At 46.1% G+C, this 18976-nt stretch overlaps 1 protein-coding gene across 3 annotated transcripts in view; it reads left to right on the top strand.

The window, feature by feature from the left end:
- The first annotated feature begins 72 nt into the window (after positions 1-72).
- Positions 73-18976, top strand: part of AGL (amylo-alpha-1, 6-glucosidase, 4-alpha-glucanotransferase) — a 58393-nt gene continuing 39489 nt past the window's right edge. For 2 of the 3 annotated variants that reach the window (XM_066353524.1, XM_066353522.1), the window contains exons 1-5: positions 73-404; positions 1027-1176; positions 12839-13049; positions 13937-14103; positions 15398-15601. In XM_066353524.1, coding sequence (XP_066209621.1) covers positions 1095-1176; positions 12839-13049; positions 13937-14103; positions 15398-15601 — 664 coding nt within the window. In that variant the 5' untranslated portion in view covers positions 73-404; positions 1027-1094. Of the gene's footprint in view, positions 405-656; positions 934-1026; positions 1177-12838; positions 13050-13936; positions 14104-15397; positions 15602-18976 lie in introns of those variants that run through there. The other variant, XM_066353523.1, reaches the window with a different exon arrangement.

Raw genomic sequence — 18976 nt, 5'->3', positions numbered from 1 at the left:
CGGCCAGGGCAGTCTCTCGCGAGACTAGCGCGCACGCGCGCTCGCGGCGCCTCCGGAAGTGGGCGAGAAAAGCGGTCCGCCCGCCACCCGAGGAGCGAGTACTAAGGGGTCCGGGGGCGGTCGAGGGTCTCCGTGGGGACCAGCGCGAGAGGCGGAGCCCCGGAGAAGCTCTCGGCCACGCCCACAGCGCCAGGCCACGCCCACAGCGGCCTGGGCTTGGTTCCCCTGCGGTCGCCCCTCCCTTTGCCCTTCACGGCGCCCGGCCCTCCCTGTGCGGGGTCCTCGCTGCACCCCGGCAACCGGCCTTTCCCTGTCGCCTGTCTTGCAGTCCCCTCTCCCCGGCTCCCACTGCAGGGCGGCGGGTGCCGCAGTGTCCCAGGAGCCGCACGTATCACTTGCCGGGTGTAAGTGCGAGGCGCGCCGCCGGCCTCCGGGGGCCATGCCTTCTGTCTATCTATAGCTCCTTCTGCACATCCTAAGTCCACCGCAGCTATTCCCGGAGCGGCAACTGCTCCCCTCGCTCCCCTCTCCCCATTGGTGGCTCCCGACCCGAATTTGGGAGCGGGGCGCGCTCCCACCTGTTGTCTTGGAGCGGACTGACCTCTTAGAGCAGAGGTGCCATTTGCAGCCTTCCCAGCGGGTTGGCCTGGGGGCTGGGACGTTCGGCCCCCACCCACCTGCTTTCCGAAAGCCATTGCTTTTTCTCTGAGCCTACTTTAGCTTTTGGGGGTTTCCTCCAACCCCCCTCCTTCTCCTCCTTCTTCTTCTTCTTCATTGTAAGAATCTATAGAACAGTATTTTAGGCTTAGGTCATACTGTGGTTCAGGTGTGGAAACAGCTACCCGTTTGCCTTCTCTGGACTTTTTTTTTTTTTTTTTTAATAAGACTCACTCTTTCTCTTTCTGCTAAGAGTTAAAGCACATTTAAGAGCATGTAAGTGCGGCTGTCAGCCTGGGAGAATTGAAGACACAGTTATTGTCTGTATCTTGACCTGAGTGTGTGTGTGTGTGTGTGTGTATGTTTCAGGGGTCACTCATTCGATCGCGGAGTTCTTTTAATTCTGCCGGAAGCGTTCCAATCCTCTCGGAGCCAAAATGGGACACAGTAAACAGATTCGAATTTTACTTCTGAACGAAATGGAAAAGCTGGAGAAGACCCTCTTCAGACTTGAGCAAGGTCAGTAGCAAGCTGTTACATTAGCTCAGTGTCTTGAAATTTTTTAATTCATTGTCACATTACATTTTTCAAAAACGTTAGCATGGGTGTAATTTCATCTTATAGCTTATTTTTAGCTCCCCACTCTTTACTGGAATTTTGAATTAGTAAACTAGATCCCAGCCAAAAAAGTATACCACTATTTATGTTTATGAAAAGCCTCTCAAATGTGGAGAAGGTACAAGCTGAAAATACTTCTTTTTGCCAAATAAAAAGTGAAATAACTGATCAGATTATATTGAGTTATATTTGAGCTGTGAATTTAAAAAAAAAAATCAAGTTATATTTCTATAAGAATAATTCATTAGATGCTTTATTTCTTAGACTTTTTAATCTTCCAGTGTTGAAAAACATTTCACACTCATTTCTGTTCATGCAATTTGGGAAATAGAAGTTTTATGTGTGGAAAATAAAATGCGGCCCCCTTTTATTCATGTACCAAATGGATTTTGTTACTGGTCAACATTTTAAAGAGAATTCCCGCCTCCCCTCCCCAATATCTTGAGTTAAATTTTTGAAGAAATTTGAGCCATCAAATGCGTTACTTCCGTGCCAAACCTTTATCTTCCAACATGGGCAGGTAGGATCACTGAGCACTTACTCCGTTTTTGGCTTGCCTGACTGCACGTTTCTGGTTTTGACTTTTCTTCCCCTCCCCTCCTGATTACTCCTGTCACCTTGGGCATGTCCCTTGCTGTGCTGTCTTCCGCATTTCAATTAACTGTATCTGCAAGGGATCTTTTTTTGTTGTTCTGTTCTCCTGCCCTCAAAGAACCAACCTTCTCATGGCCTCAACTGTTGCCTCCGGGATGAGGACTCCCTTTGCGACAAGGACCGCGAGCTCTGGCTGCCTCTCGGAGGCTGGCAAGTCTAAGTGGCCAGAGCAGGGAACTAGAATTTTCTTGGCTTTGCTGCTCACAAATTGTTTGACAGTGGTCAAGTCACACTCGTTCTGAACAGTGGTTTCTTCATTTGTGAAATGAAAGTATTGATTTCTGCTCTTCTACCTGACTGGGAGTGGAGGCTCAAAATTGGTAACATAGGCCCGACCTGTGGTGGCGCAGCGGATAAAGGGTCGGCCTGGAATGCTGAGGTCACCGGTTTCAAACCCCGAGCTTGCTTGGTCAAGGCGCATATGGGAGTTGATGCTTCTTGCTCCTCCCCCCTTTTCTCTTTCTCTCTCTCTCTTCTCTAAAATGTATAAATAAAATCTTTTTTTTAATTAATAATATATGAATTCCAATTCCCAAATAGATATGAGGTGTTGATGGATCACTATACCTATCTATTCTTGCCCTAGATTCTTGGCTTCATCCCAGGGTTAAGCTACAGAATAGCCTTAGGATAACTGGACGGGGATGTGCTTAACTCACATGTCCATAACCATCTCTTCCCCATTCTCACACCTTATTTATCTCCCAGGTTCCCTGTTAATTTCAGTGATATCTCCATTTTCATAGTTTCCACGGCTAGAAACTTTGTAGTCTTCTTTGATGATTTCTTTAACTGGAATCTTTTATAAGTGCTATCATTTCTTTCCAAATATCTCGACCTGCCTGTCATGTCTCTTCCACGAGCCTGAATATGCGTGTTAGATTACTCTCCTTAGGCCATCCCTTCCCTTTTTATTAACTGGTGTCCATAAAGTCAAACTTAAACACCTCTCTCTGGCTTCCAAGAGGTTCTGTAATGGGACCAGCCTTCCCTAGCCAAGATCCTATCTCATTGTTCCCCCTGATTAGTGTCCTACATCTTTACGAGTTTCATTGTTAATTCTCTCCCCGGGAGCTTTTCTAATGCTTGTCCTTACACTTCCACTCTTTTAGATTCCTCTCCATCTGTTACATCCCTTTACTATCATTATGTGGTTGCCTGCCTCTCAACTTTTGGTTAGAATTCCATCTCCTCTTTGAAGTCTTACCTTAATTTTTTGGCACTGCTTTCTTTGATTTGGCATTATACAAAGGACACAGGAGACTTCTGTGCTGAACAATGTAGCAATGACTAAAAGCTTGTTAGACACAATGTAGCAATGTCTGAAAGCTTGTTAGACTCTGAGTATCTGACTAGAGTTTAGGATCTGAGGATAAGGACAGTGTTAGAAAACCCAGTGAAATAGACAGAAATTCTTAAGTCCCTGCTCATTGATTGTTCAACCACTAGTTTAAGCTAGCAAAAAATTGTAAATTCAGCCAAACTGTTTGAGGAGGGGACTGTGAAGGGTTTATAAACGAAGAATGACGTGGTTGACTCTAACTTTAGTTAAAACCAGTAAATTCGTCCAAATGATACAACCGTGAACATATTCAGGGTTTGTGTACAGGTATGATGTGATCATATTATTTTAAAAGATAATTGTAGAGTGGAAAATGGAGAGAGGGGTAGTGGGCACGAGAAGTCATTGAGAAGGCTATTTTAAAACCACGCCCAGTTAAAGAGAAGAGTTTCATTGCAGCAGAGTTGAAAAAGAATGGACAGAGTCTGAAACATTTTAAAATTCATAAGCCTTGGCGACCAATAAGATCTGGAAAAAAAAACTGGCAATTTTTGATTTCTTTATATTTAATTGGTCACCAAGCCTTCCTTTATTTTTCTTTCCTTTTTACTTTTTTTCCTAAAAAAAGGATTCCTCCACATTTTTAAGGCTGGTATCTCTGTAGAGTCCTCTAATTGAGCAAGTACAAGACCAAATAATGATGTTTTCTAGCCAAGTTGTAGCCTTTGCCTCTCTTTCCTGTCTCAGCAGTGGCGGAGTAATGAACAAAATCAGTATCCCCTCCCGTCCTCTATATAGGTTGGTCACATTTTAGTCTTTACTTTCTGCAAAGAAAATATTCATAAAGGTTTCTTGGTTAGGAGCTCGAGACTGTTTAGCTGGAGTGGAGGGAACAAGATAGAAAACTTAGTTGACAGTAATAGTTTATCCGTCATCTGGCTACTTGTCTGCAGAAGGGCGGTTACTCTGAGGAACAAGATAGTCACACCATGTACCGCTATGACCTAATTTTAGCATACCGTGCGATTAATTATGGGACCTGACATACTCCAGGCACTCTAATGTTTCATTTACTGTATATAAGAATTTTAGATTAAGGAGCTGGGGTTAGAGTCCGCAGAGTGGCTATGTACCTTTGAAGGGGTGCACTGATCTATCTATTGGAATATAGAAAGAAACTATAGGATTTGTCTTTCTTTTATTTTTCTTCCTTTCTCCCTCTACCCACCTACCTAGCTATATTTGTTTTTTAAAAAATTAATTCAATTTTGCCGATATATGAATTGACATTGATAATTTCCGTTTGTAGTTCAGGTGAGTTATACACAAAACGACGTGTTCTGGGGGCGGAAGAGAGGTTGTTAGCTGTAGAAGGGGCGAACCATCACTCTGTCACTGGTTTGCCTGCAGTGTGTGGCCATGAGTTAATTATTCTGTACCTAAGCCAGGTTAAGTAGAGACACTAGTTACATTATCTCCAGCGGTAGGGTCTTTTTGTAGCAAAGATACAAAACTTTGTATTGTGAAGGCTATGTGTTGCTTAATTTAGGGTAGTGTAACTGTAAATGCCACTTGACCGTGAGGGGTTGTCACACTTAAAGAGGAGTTAGGAAGTGTTTGAACTTTGCTGTCTGAGATCTGTGCTTTTCAGGAATGACTTGTAGCTTTCTTTCTTTTCTTTTCTTTTTTTTAAGTGAGAGGAGGGAAAAAGAGAGACAAACTCCTGCATGCGCCCTGACCAGGGTCCACAAGGCGACACTTGTGTGGGACCGATGCTCTGCCCATCTGGGGCCATGCTCACAACTGAGCTATTTGTAGTGCCTGAGGTAGAGGCTCCACAGAACCATCTTCAGTACCTGGACCTAATGCCCTCAAATCAATCAAGCCATGGCTGCGGGAGGGGAAGAGAGAGAGAGAGAAGGGGGGGGAGGGGAATAGGAGCAGATGGTTGCTTCTCCAGTGTGCCCTGACCCAGAATCGAACCCAGGACTTCCACATGCCGGTCGACGCTCCACCCCTGACCCAACCGGCCAGGGCTAACAGATAGTTTTCAATAGTATGATACCTAGAAAAGTATTTTCAGAAAAAATAAACACAATTTAACTCTGAGGTAAACATGAGGAACTTAACTGCTTTTTGATGGAAATTGATACTAGAGAGAAGAATTCAGCACTTTTTTTCTTTCCTGTAAGGGTTCAAAGAGCCAATATTTGCAGCTTTGCAGCCCGTATCCTTGCTGCTACTGCCACTCAGCTCTGCTGCTGTACCGTGAAGTCAGCCACAGGCCACACGTCCATAAAGGGGCGGGGGCGGGGGGGGGGGTGGCCCTGTCCCAGTAACACTCTGCAGAACAGGTGGCAGGGTGGGTGTAGTGTGCTGGCCCTGGCTATGTCGTGAGGACAGCTTGAACACCTAGATTGGTCACACTTCTCTCGTGCGGTTTCACCCTTATAAAGGAATGACTTTCCACTTTAAAAAGTTGAAAATGGGCCCTGGCTGGTTGGCTCAGCGGTAGAGCGTCGGCCTGGCGTGCGGGGGACCCAGGTTCGATTCCCGGCCAGGGCACATAGGAGAAGCGCACATTTGCTTCTCCACCCACCCCCCTCCTTCCTCTCTGTCTCTCTCTTCCCCTCCCGCAGCCAAGGCTCCATTGGAGCAAAGATGGCCCGGGCACTGGGGGTGGCTCCTTGGCCTCTGCCCCAGGCGCTAGAGTGGCTCTGGTCGCAGCAGAGCGACGCCCCAGAGGGGCAGAGCATCGCCCCCTGGTGGGCGTGCCAGGTGGATCCCGGTCAGGCGCATGCGGGAGTCTGTCTGACTGTCTCTCCCCGTTTCTAGCTTCAGAAAAATAGAAAAAAAAAAAAAAAAAAGTTGAAAATGAAATTTTCTACTCTGTTAAAAATCTTCCGAACAAAGGCTTTTGGATGCTTTCAAATCATCTGTCTAATATATAAATATGGGATATCTTCTGATTAGCTTGCAAAAACAATGGATGGATGTCAGGGGGAAAAATGTATTTCCTAGCACATTTCAACAAAAACCTTTACATAATTGGTGAGTGTGATCGAAAAGTTCGTGTCCTGGCTTTAGTAAACACAGCCATCGAGAACTTCTTCCATTTGATTTGGTATCTTTAGGTGCTGTTTTTTCAAATCCGAGGCCGTTATACCCAGAATCAAAATAAGCAGAATTTGGGGTCTTTAATTTACTTTGTCACAAGATGTTTAACATTAATGAAATTTATTTAATCACATTCTTCTCACAGACAGATATTATCATTATTAATTTTTGGTAAGAGCTAGAAGATTTTTTCCATTCATTAATACATGAAGTTAGTAATTTAAAATATTCTTTATTTTATGGACATCTTACCATTATTTTTGTTTCATAATTTACATAATCTATGGAATCAGCATACATGTCTATTACATGAAAAATATTCATATTTAGAGAATGCTTGTCACTTCTTTTCTGAAGATAGACCACTGATCCAAATACTGTTATAGAGTATTTAGATGTTTTAACCTTTTGTACCCTAAACCCTTGTGTAACTATAAAAAATATTTGCATAAACTCAGCAGGGACAGGTTGTTTAAATACGCTCAGACAGCTAATGTCTGATGTTTGTACTTGTTCAAAATGACACCATTTCTCCTGTAATGAGTTTAATCGTTCTTGCAGAGATGTAGATAGTTAGGATTCTCATAGTCACTTTAGATTTTAATTCTTCAGACAATTATTTCTCAATCTATGTCTTCATTAATTGTAGCTCTAATTTTAAAATGATGTTTCCCCAACCAGAAAATCCTAGCATTGTATAAAAGTTCTTTTTTTTATGCATTTTGTTTCAAAACAAAATTGGGTTTATACTGTCCAGAGAACTTTGAAACCTGCTTATAGTATTATAGTGTATGAATTCCACCTCCCTGAAGACTGCCACATGTTAGTTATACTTTTTCCAGAAAAGATTTTAAAAGATGTATACAGATGCATAAAAATGTAACAAAACAATATAAAAGTAGCCATATTATATAATGCCTTTTGATAACATGATTTATAATACCTTTATAATAGCCCAGCTTGTAGGCTACCATAATTTACAAGTTAATTTGCTCATTCCCAATCATTAGATATTTAGTTTGTTTCAGTTTATTTAACTATAATTGAAGGTGTGATGAACATCCTTATATACAACCTATATTTACATTGCTGATTAATTTCTCAGAAAGTACATATATGTCTATATAAAATTATTGGGTCAAAATATAAACCTTATTTACACTCTTACTGTATTTATGCTGAATAGCTTTATAGGAAAATTTGTGTAACTTCTTGGAAAAGAAATTATTAATTTCACTGTACAGCGTGAGAAATAAAAATGAGTCCCTGGAATTTTGCAGTTACTTAATTACTCCATTTGGAGTATCTCTTTCTTGCTAAAGCCATTTACCATGAATACATGGTTAGCCACATCTTAATCCAACCTAGGAATATGATTACCAGTACTTACCACTAGATTGTAACTTTTCCCAGGAATATCTAGAACTTCCATTCCTTCATATTATCCACATTGCAATGTGCAGAAGAGACCATGCTATTTCTCTAGGCGATTACAGAACTATTTAATTGGATTAGAGTGAATTGGAAGAGTGTAGCATTCTCTTGATGTCTTTCACCGCAGCCTTTGGTCCACAAAGAATATCTTATATTGTGGTGTATCATCTACCATCTGTCAAAGAGCGCTGTGGGGGAGGGGGTTACTCCTACCAAAGACCAATGTTAGACACGACCAAAACATATATACGTGTTCCCTATTTCAGGATTCACTTTGAGCCAAACTGATGTTCTTTATATATAAATAAATAGCGGTTCACCCGGTATCTCTGACTCATATCCACTGCAACAGGGTTCATTGTAACTTACTCCCCTTACTGATTTGTAACATCTTTGATAGTGGAAGCCTGGCTCTCAGCACCTTTGTATTGGAAAGATATTTTCACCGGGTATAAAATTCTGGGCTGCCATTTCTAGTCTCAGTGCTTTTGAAGATGTTCCACTTTCTTCTTGTTTGCAGTGTTTCCCAGGAGACATCTGCTGTCCTCTTTTTCTTTTCTTTTTTTTCTGTACACACTGTGCCCCCTCTGCCCCCCCCAACCCCGCCTACTTGTAAGATATTCTCTTTGTCACCGGTTTTGAGCAGTCTGATTTGGATATTCCTTGGAGTTCTTCATGTTTCTTGTTTTTTTTGGGGGGGGGAGGGTGTTGTTGAAGTTCTTGAATCGGTAAGTTTATTGTTTTCATCAAATAGGGAATTTTCTAAACCTATTCTTTATTATTTTAAGGATTTTATTTATTGATTTTACAGAGAGAGGAGAGGGGAGGAAGCAAGAAGTATAGTTGCTTCACTTTAGTTGTTCGTTGCTTGCTCGTTGCTTGTCATCTGCACCTTGACTGAGTAATCCCAGGGTTTCGAACCAGCGACCTTAGCATTCCAGGTTGATGCTCTGTGCACTGCACCACCACAGGCCAGGCCAACCCAGGTCTTCAAATAATTTATGCCCCCTTCTCTCTCCTCTACTTTGAGGACTCTTAATTACTTATATATTAGGCCACTGGAATTGTCCCACAGGTCACTAATGCTCTTTCAATTTTCTTAGATTCTTTTTTCTGTCTTTGTTCAATTTTGCATAGTTTCTAGTCTTGTGCCTTAAAACCACTAACTTTTTTTTCTGCCATGTCTCATTGTCCATTAATTTCACCTTAGGTATTTTTCATCTCAGACATTGTAGTTTTATCTCTAAAAGTTTGATGCGGATCTTTTTTTGTTTTTTAAATTCCTCGTGTCTTAACTTTTTAACATATGGATTACAAGTTAGGATAATAGATGGCCTTCCTTATCTGCTAGTTCAACATCTGTGTCATTGCTGGGTCAGTTTTCACTGACTGATTTAGCCTCCTTGTTTGGGTTTTGTTTTTCCACTTCTCTGTATGTCTCATAATCTTTGTTTGGATGCCAGACATCGTGAATTTTACCTTGTTGGATGTTGGGTAATTTGGGATTCTTATACATGTTCTTGGTCTTTGTTAAGGAATTAAATGAAGTTACTTGGAAATAGTTTAATCCTTTTGCATTTTACTTTTATGATTTGCGAAGCCAGTATAGAACTATGCCCCCACTACTGAAGCAAGATCCTTTTGAACTTTCTACCCTTGCGCCTCATGAATTAGAAGGTTTTTCAGTCCACCTGGTGAAAACAAGCACTATTATTTCTCACTATTTTCCTCATGAACATGAGCTGCTCAATACTCCATTTACCTACCTCCCTATTTCCCCACCTTTGCACCTCCCCTCCTCCCTTCCTCTCCACCACCCCTCCCCTTTCCCCTCATCCCCACTGCCCCTCCTCCCCTTCTCCCTTCCTTTCCACCTCCCTTCCCCTTCCCCCTCATCCCCACCTCCCCTCCTCACCTCCTCCCCTGCCCCTCCTCCCCTTCTCTCCTCCCCTCTCCCGTCCTCCCTCCTCTCCCCTCTTCTCTCCTCTCCTCCTCCCTTCCTCCCCACCTCCCCTCCTTCCCTCTTTCTCCCCTCCTCCCCTTCTCCCTTCCTTTCCACCTCCCATCCCCTTCCCCCTCTTCCCTTCCTCCTCCTCCCCTCCTCCCCTCTTCCTCTCCTCCCCTCCTCCCCCACTCCTCCTCCCTTCTTCCCCTCCTCCCCTCCTCCCCTCCTCTCTCCTCCCCTCCTCCCTTCCTCCCCACCTTCCCTCCTTCCCTCTTTCTCTCCCCTCCTCCCCTCTCCCCTCTTCCGCCTCCCTTCCTCCCCTCCCCTCCTCTCTTCTTCCCCTCTTCCCCTCCTCCCTTCCTTCCCTCTCTCTCTCCCCTCCTCCCTTCTCCCCTCCTCCGTTCTCCCCTCCTCCTCCCCCTCCCCTCTACCCTCTTCCTCTCCTCCCCTCCTTCCCTCTTTCTCTTCCCTTCTCCCCTCCTCCCTTCATCCCCTCTTCTCCTCCTCCCTTCCTTCTCTCTCTCTCCCCTCCTCCCTTCTCCCCTCCTCCTCCCCCTCCCCTCTTCCCCTCCTCCCCTCTCCCCTCCTTCTCTCCTCCTCCCCCTCCCATCTTCCCCTCCTTCCCTCCTCCTATCCCCCTGCCCCCCTCCCCTCCTCTCCTTCCCCTGTTTTCCTGCCACTGCTCTGGCTTTTCCTTGTTTCTCTAGCACTTCCCCTTCCCCAGCGTACTGTTTTTTCTTTCTTATTTGCTGTGCTCAGTGCTCAGTGGCCACCTTCCCCCTTTAGAACTCAGGCTCCTCGGGGCAGAACACAGTGTCTGTTTTGTCCTGTTACATGGTGTGTGCTCAGCACATAATCTTTTTATTACTTTGTTGGATGTCTAATAAATTGATCATTCAAAGTGTAAATATTAGTATGCTTCTTTCTTCTCAAAAAGTTCTTTAGGTGTAAATATTATAAGCCGCAAAGCTAAATTTTCCTGCTTGCCTTTGTTATTATTGCTCATTAATTGAAGTGTTCCATCCATGTTTAAAATTTATATGCCTTATATTTCTAATAGACTTTAGTGCAAGCTTTTACATTCTGATAATTACAGCCAAGGTTTAAAGTCTGCGCTTGAGCCAACCAAAATGTTTCTTTTACAGTCAAGTTACAACTGCAATATGGTTTTTTGTTTTTGTTTGTATTTTTTCAAAGTGAGAAGTGGGCGGTAGCAGACAGACTCCTGCATGTGCCCGACCAGGATCCACCCGGCACGCCCACCAGGGGGCGATGCTCTGCCCATCTGGGGTGTTGCTCCATCGCAACCAGAGCCATTCTAGTGCCTGAGGCAGAGACCATGGAGCCATCCTCAGTGCCCGGGCCATCTTTTGCTCCAATGGAGCCTTGGCTGCGGGTGGGGAAGAGAGAGACAGAGAGAAAGGAGAGGGGGAGGCGTGGAGAAGCAGATGGGCACTTCCCCTGTGTGCCCTGGCTGGGGATCGAACCTGGGACTCCCACACGCCAGGCCAACACTCTACCACTGAGCCAACCGGCCAGGGCTGGTTTTTTTTTTTTGTTTGTTTGTTTGTTTTACCTCTTTGGCAAAATACTTGTAGTGTAGTATGGAAATCTCAGATGTATTTTAACAGAAAGAGCCTGACTTGTGCAAAAGTGAGAATGGTTGGCTCTCAGAATGCCTGGAAAGGCTGGAATCACCAGACCATGGAGAGGGGGCGACAGATGGTGGGGGGCTAGAGTCGCCTGCCTGGCTCGTGTGGGCTGACTGCGTATTCCCAGTTCCGCGATGTCGTGTTGGTAGCGTAAGGTGGACCATGGTGAGCCTGTTCATACCGGGAGGTCAGCCGACGCTGCGAATCGAGGTCCCCCCCCTTGTCCCCACCCCCCCACCAGCCCCTTGCTGATGCTTTGTCCGCACAACTCTGGTTCTGAGCAGGTAACAGGGACAACTGGGGTCAGGGGGTCAGATGCCCCTAGAACTCCCAATAGACACCTGGCTTCTGCCTCTTTAGAACTTCGCTTCTCTCCAGGAAGGCTGGCTTTTTCTGTGTGGTGAGACAGTTGTCCCGTGACACCTCCCAGGTTTTACGTACTGTCACCCATTGGGACACCACCGAGAAACTGGCTTCTCTCAGGGAAGGCTGGCTTTCTCTGTGTGGTGAGACAGTTGTCCCGTGACACCTCCCAGGTTTTACGTACTGTCACCCACTGGGACACCACCGAGAAACTGGCTTCTCTCAGGGAAGGCTGGCTTTCTCTGTGTGGTGAGACAGTTGTCCCGTGACGCCTCCCAGGTTTTACGTACTGTCACCCACTGGGACACCACCGAGAAACTGGCTTCTGTGCTGCAGTTTGAAAGGTACCAGTGAAGGTCTCTGGTTAGATGGCCACCGCCGGGCAGTGAGTGCAGGGGTCGGGGCACCGCCGGGCAGTGAGTGCAGGGGTCGGGGCACCGCCGGGCAGTGAGTGCAGGGGTCGGGGCACCGCCGGGCAGTGAGTGCAGGGGTCGGGGCACCGCCGGGCAGTGAGTGCAGGGGTCGGGGCACCTCCGGGCAGTGAGTGCAGGGGTCGGGGCACCTCCGGGCAGTGAGTGCAGGGGTCGGGGCACCGCCGGGCAGTGAGTGCAGGGGTCGGGGCACCGCCGGGCAGTGAGTGCAGGGGTCGGGGCACCGCCGGGCAGTGAGTGCAGGGGTCGGGGCACCGCCGGGCAGTGAGTGCAGGGGTCGGGGCACCGCCGGGCAGTGAGTGCAGGGGTCGGGGCACCGCCGGGCAGTGAGTGCAGGGGTCGGGGTTGGGGTGGGAGGGGTGGAGGGGGTGGTGTGAACTGGGGTCACGTAAGAACTGGCACACCGCAGCGAAGCATGTGGGTAGGAACCCATTTCCAGAAGAGGACAGACAGGGAGAGCACAGAGCAGACGGTCCTGTGACGTGTGCTATACGTTCAGATAGAAAGCTCAGCTCACGTGGAAGGCAAAGCAGAGTTACAAACACAGCATTACGCATCTGGGGTTATTTTAAACATAGTTGAGAAATCATAGTTTCTTTACCTAAAACATCTACATTTTTTTTTTTGACGTGGTTACATAATTTAAGTCTTATAGTAAGTGTATGAAAATGTGCTTTTCGTTTAGGGTTTGAACTGCAGTTCCGGTTGGGCCCAACCTTACAGGGAAAAGCAGTCACTGTGCACACGAATTACCCATTTCCTGGAGAAGCATTTAATCGGGGGAAATTCCGTTCCCTGGAATGGGAAAACCCGTCAGAAAGAGAAGATGATTCTGACAAATTCTGTCAACTTCACCTTCAGCAGGCCGGGTCGTTTCAGTATTACTTCCTCCAGGGGTAAGTCGGGAGTTCTGAACGGGCAAAAAAAGAACTTAATTTATTCCATAATTCAAATGTATCCACCGTGTAAAACGCTACTGTATTAACCACGGTGTTGCAGTTTTTGTAGGAATGTCTTGAGATGCGAACAGATTATGGTTCTAGGAAGTGATTAGAAGGCTCATTGCAGATTCAAAGGATCATTATTAGTTCTTTAGAAACAGCGTAAATACTTGAGTCTTTTCACACAACCTGATCAGAGGGTGCTGTTCACTTAAGTGCCTTGTTACTACTGACAGGTTTTAGTACACTTATTTTTCCTAAAGCAACATTATTGGACATTATACAGGGGGTCCTCTGGTTGTGACACAGTTCTGTTCCTACGACAGTGACATTACCTGAATTTTGGTGTAAGTTGAAACACACCCTACATAAACGCAACACTTGCACTTTTAACAGTCCAAGATGACGTAGGTAAGTGTACTGGGGACGCCAGCGCCCTCATTCATACGCCACATTACTGCGATTTCTTCCACCGCACGCAGCCAGACTAGTTCACCCACATAATCCATAAGTACAGGCGTAAGCCGAAAAACACCCTTGTCTCAATTTCTTTAAGTTTTTATGGCAGTGAGTATCGGAAACTTAAAACGTCACATGTTGAGGCTGTTGTAACCCGAGGACCCCTTGTATCTCTACCGTATTATGTTGTTATATAAAGATTGGAGAAGGATACAATGTGGCTTTTCATTGAGTTTTATTGCAACTTTGTAAATGACTTATTCGCTTAGATCTATGCCATTAACTGGAACAGTTCACTTCCGGCCGGAGAGTCAGGCTGTTAGGTGAGGATTCGCTTCTCCTGCCGCTAACTGAAAAGCTCTTCTTTGGTTTCCCTGCGGTAGGAGCGAGAGGAGCGGCGGGGGCTACATAGTCGTGGACCCTGTTCTACGTGTCGGCGCTGACGGTCAGCGGTTGCCCTTGGACTGTGTGACGCTCCAGACATTTTTAGCCAAGTGCTTGGGACCCTTTGATGAGTGGGAGAGCCGACTGCGGGTTGCCAAAGAATCAGGTAGTGTCCCCTGTCCTTCTCTTCTCTTTTTAAAATAAAATGTAATTGTTGTCTCTGATACAGATTGCAAAGGCTTTGCTTCCCCTTCTAATTTTGCTTCTCAGTATAGTTAGCAATATAAATATATGGGACATACGAAATTGTTGATATTGGGCCATGTTTGACCTATTAAAATGGTAAATTATACGGTTCACCTTACATGAAGGAGCTCTGTGTTAGAGTAGGGTCATTATTGTTTTTCTAAGACTTGACTTTGACATAAAAATAGTAGTATCTTATTAAAGTGTGTTGGAAAATGTATTATCATTACATATAACTTTTTTTTTTTTTTCATTTTTCCGAAGCTGGAAATGGGGAGGCAGTCAGACAGACTCCCGCATGCGCCCAACCGGGATCCACCTGGCATGCCCACCAGGGGGCGATGCTCTGCCCCTCTGGGGCGTCTCTCTGTTGCATTCAGAGCCATTCTAGCACCTGAGGCAGAGGCCACAGAGCCATCCTCAGTGCCCAGGCCATCTTTGCTCCAATGGAGCCTTGGCTGTGGGAGGGGAAGAGAGAGACAGAGAGGAAGGAGAGGAGGAGGGGTGGAGAAGCAGATGGGTGCTTCTCCTGTGTGCCCTGGCCGGGAATCGAACCCGGGACTCCTGCACGCCAGGCCGACGCTCTACTGCTGAGCCAACCAGCCAGGGCCCATTACATATAACTTTAAGTCCACAAATACTGTGCCGCGTAACTGTCTTCTGTGTGGAAGGCTTGTACGAAAGTCTGCCATTTGTGCCAAGGGGAGAACGGAACTTAAGGTGTATTTTACTCTCTGTTGAAAGGTCATATTAATCTTCTGCTTTCGAGCTGAATGTAGTGTGAAGAAAGACACAAGAAGTTCACTGTCATGACGAAAACAGAATACAGGTATTGCAAAACATTAAAAGCAGGAGAAAGTCATGCTGATATACTTGCGTAGGGTATATTTTCCACAAGTAACTAACTATCCATTCAACAGATAGACATTGAACCCCGACTAGGATCTAGGCACACTGTGTGTGATTGTTTTCAAACACATCAGCTCATTGTCTCTGCCTTGTACGTGAAGGCACCGGTATGTCCTGAAAAGTTAAGTGGATGTGCTTGAGGTCACCTGTGTGACAGTCCAGACGTGAACCCAAGTCTGTGACTCCTTTTCTGGTACAGGTGCCGTGGTTGCCTTCCCGCTGAGGATCCCTTGAAGGAAGTTGTCCTTTGCGTAGCTTGAGGTGTTTTCTCTGCCATGATCTCTGTCTGTTTCCTCGTGTTGCAGGTTACAACATGATTCATTTCACCCCGCTGCAGACCCTTGGACAATCTAGGTCGTGCTACTCCCTTGCTGATCAGTTGGAATTAAACCCTGACTTTTCAAGACCTAATAAAAAATGTACTTGGAATGATGTTGGACAGTTAGTGGACAAACTGAAAAAGGAGTGGAATATTCTTTGCATCACTGATGTTGTCTACAACCACACTGGTAGGAGCTTCGTTAACTACCATTAATTTGTGTGTGTGTGTGTGTGTGTATTTTTCTGAAGTTGGAAACGGGGAGGCAGTCAGACAGACTCCTGCATGTACCCAACCAGGATCCACCCGACATACCCACCAGGGGGCGATGCTCTGCCCACATGGGGCATCGCTCTGTTGCAACCAGAGCCATTCTAGCGCCTGAGGCAGAGGCCATGGAGCCATCCTCAGTGCCCAGGCCAACTTTGCTCCAGTGGAGCCTTGGCTGTGGGAGGGGAAGAGAGAGACAGAGAGGAAGGAGAGGGGGAGGGGTGGAGAAGCAGATGGGCGCTTCTCCCATGTGCCCTGGCCGGGAATCGAACCTGGGACTCCTGCACACCAGGCCGATGCTCTACCACTGAGCCAACCGGCCAGGGCCCCATTAATTTTTTTTTAAGTGAAAGGGTGACAGGCTGGGAGGCAGAGAGACAGACTCCTGCATGCACCTCAACTGTGATCCACCCAGCAAGCCACCTACAGGGCTATGCTCTACCTATCTGGGGCCACTGCTCTGTTGCTCAGCAACCAAGCTATTTTAGCACCTGAGGTGAAGCCATGGAGCCATCCTCAGTGCCGGCATCATTTGAGCCATGGCTGCGGGAAAGGAAGACAGAGAGAGAGAGAGAGAGAGAAAGGGGAGCAGTGAGAAACAGATGGTCGCTTCCCCTGTGTGCCCTGACCAGGAATCAAACCCGGAACTTCCACATACCGGCCGACGCTCTACCACTGAGCCAACCAGCCAGGGCCAACTACCATTCATTTTGATAAAAATATTACATTTGAATTATTCCGTTCCTTTCAGCTTTATATCACATTGAAAACACAAATGACACGTAGGTGTCCCTCAATTTAAAAATCACATTCCATCATACCCCTCATTTCTTTCTTCAAAGAAAACTAAAGTGTTAGTTCAATGTATAATCAACATGCGCGAAGTTTGCATGTAAATCAAGGCAGAGGCGGTCGGTACCGCACGGGAGGACCACTCAGCAACGGCACCCGTTGCCAAGGACGCCCTGGATGAAGAGGAGAACGTAGCCTAGGTTTCGTGGTCGGGAGGGCTGCAGGAACCTCGGGCGACAGCCAGAGGCAGCAGGTGGCAGAGAGTGTGGGGAGGAAGTGGAAACAGCAGACACAGTTTGCATTTTCAAGACATTCCTGATACGAAGAGACTGTGCGGAAGTTAGAGAAATAACTTTTTTTTTTTTTTTTTGTATTTTTTCTGAAGCTGGAAATGGGGAGAGACAGTCAGACAAACTCCCGCATGCGCCCGACCGGGATCCACCCGGCACGCCCACCAGGGGGCGACGCTCTGCCCAGCAGGTGGCGGTGCTCTGCCCCTCCAGGGTGTTGCTCTGTTGCGACCAGAGCCACTCCAGCGCCTGGGGCAGAGGCCAAGGAGCCATCCCCAGCGCCCGGGTCATCTTTGCTCCAATGGAGCCTCGCTGCAGGAGGGGAAGAGAGAGACAGAGAGAGAGAGGAAGGAGAGGGGGAGGGGTGGAGAAGCACATGGGCGCTTCTCCTGTGTGCCCTGGCCGGGAATCAAACCCGGGACTTCTGCACGCCAGGCCAACACTCTACCACTGAGCCAACTGGCCAGGGCCGAGAAATAACTTTTTAGACAGGCTGAGTGTTTGTATCCTTAGCTTCGGGGAGAGACAAGCCTATTTCAAGATCCACAGGAAGGAACCGTTCCTTCCCCCGCCTAACCTCCCCCCCCCCCCCAGAAACACGCAGGAAGAAGTGAGCGTGTGGGGAGAAAAGGCGCACAGGACCTTTTGAGTTCTGAAGTCAGGGGAAGAGATGGAACCCAGAGCTTAGGTGGGACCGGAGAAGGGAGCCCTCTCGCTCGGGAGACTAAAAGTAGCAGAAGAGAAGTAGGGAAGGGGACAGTTCTCCTGCCCTGGGACCGAGCAGCCAGACGCTTACAGCCTGAACCGGGGGTGAGCGTCCAGGTGGCTCTCTGCTCTGCCCGGAGGCCAGAGGACTCAGGTCGGGGCAGAAGCCTGCCTGGCGGGAAAAGACGTCCTTCGGGCTTCGAAGGAGCATTCCAAAATGTAGTTGACTCAAGGACCACCGTCACAACTGGCCGAGGACACGACCCTTCTTAACTCCCACCACAACAGTAACTGTGTGACCACAACGGTGTTAATACATCAGTCTTGCATCCTACTTACTATCAATTAAAAAGTCCCACAACAGACAAAAAAAAAAAAAAAATGGGCGGTGAAGTGGATGACGGGATACCCCAACCAAAACTTTTTTTTGATACTACAGTGTCATAACATCCCGATGTCTACTATGATATATAAGAAGATAAGTCAGTGGTTCTCAAACTCTTTGAAGTTGGGGCACATTTAAAATCCTACAAATAATTGTAGGTACACTATGTACAAATTTCTGAGAAATATGTTATAATAATTAAGTCAGATATTAAAGAAAAAAATATAAAGTCCAAGTGTGCTTTTATGGTAATTAAACAAAATAAATACGACAAAATTAAATTTATTCTGACATTAAAAAACATTTTTATTTTACATTTTTTGAGTTATGCTTTTTTAGAATTTGTAAAAAAGAGGGGTTAAAAAATAAAAGAACAACAAAAAAAGTTGTCTTTTTATATAGATAGACACGTTCTTAGTAAGATTTAGTAAATTCCGCAGGTCCCGGCACAAATGTGTTAACTTTTTTTATTCTTGTGTTTATGAGAAACATGAGCCTGATGTGTCCTAGTGATTTCTTCAATGTTGGGGCATATATTTGAAAGGCAAACTCTCATTTCCTCGAAGAATTCCTCTCTTTTTACTCTTAATTGTGTTGAGGCTAGAAAATCCTAATTCACATAAATAGGATGTTGAAAATTGTAGTAAAATGTTCAAAGCTTTTTTAGATATTGCCACATATTCTTTTATAGAAATCCAAAAGGCTTCAAGAGGCAATTCCTTATGATTAATCATCAATCCAAAACCCCCACCATACATATCATCTTAACTTGACACCAAACAAAGGATAGAAGAAACTTGCCTCCAGTCTTTCTGGGGAACATGGGGGTAGTGTAAACAATCCAGCACCACAGCTTAACAGCCTTTTGCAACCTAATCAATCAGGCAAGTGAGGTGGGGGGTTGGGCAGACTGTCAGCTTACAGCCAATTCCCCACACCTCTGTCCCCCAGAAATCTAAACTCCAAAAACCCTGTTGGTTTTTTGGTCCCCAACAGGCACATATTTCTCTGGAATACCATAAGGCACACCTGGAAATCCTTTGGGGAGCACCAGTGTGCCCTGGCGCACTCTTTGAAAACCACTGAGATAAGTGGTCGATAGTGACATTTGATTGCACCTTTA

This window comes from Saccopteryx leptura, chromosome 11 (assembly GCF_036850995.1).
Source record: "Saccopteryx leptura isolate mSacLep1 chromosome 11, mSacLep1_pri_phased_curated, whole genome shotgun sequence".
Classification (NCBI taxonomy): domain Eukaryota; kingdom Metazoa; phylum Chordata; class Mammalia; order Chiroptera; family Emballonuridae; genus Saccopteryx; species Saccopteryx leptura.
The sequence above is the reverse complement of the archived record's forward strand: the minus strand, read 5'-3'. Positions and strand labels throughout refer to the sequence as shown.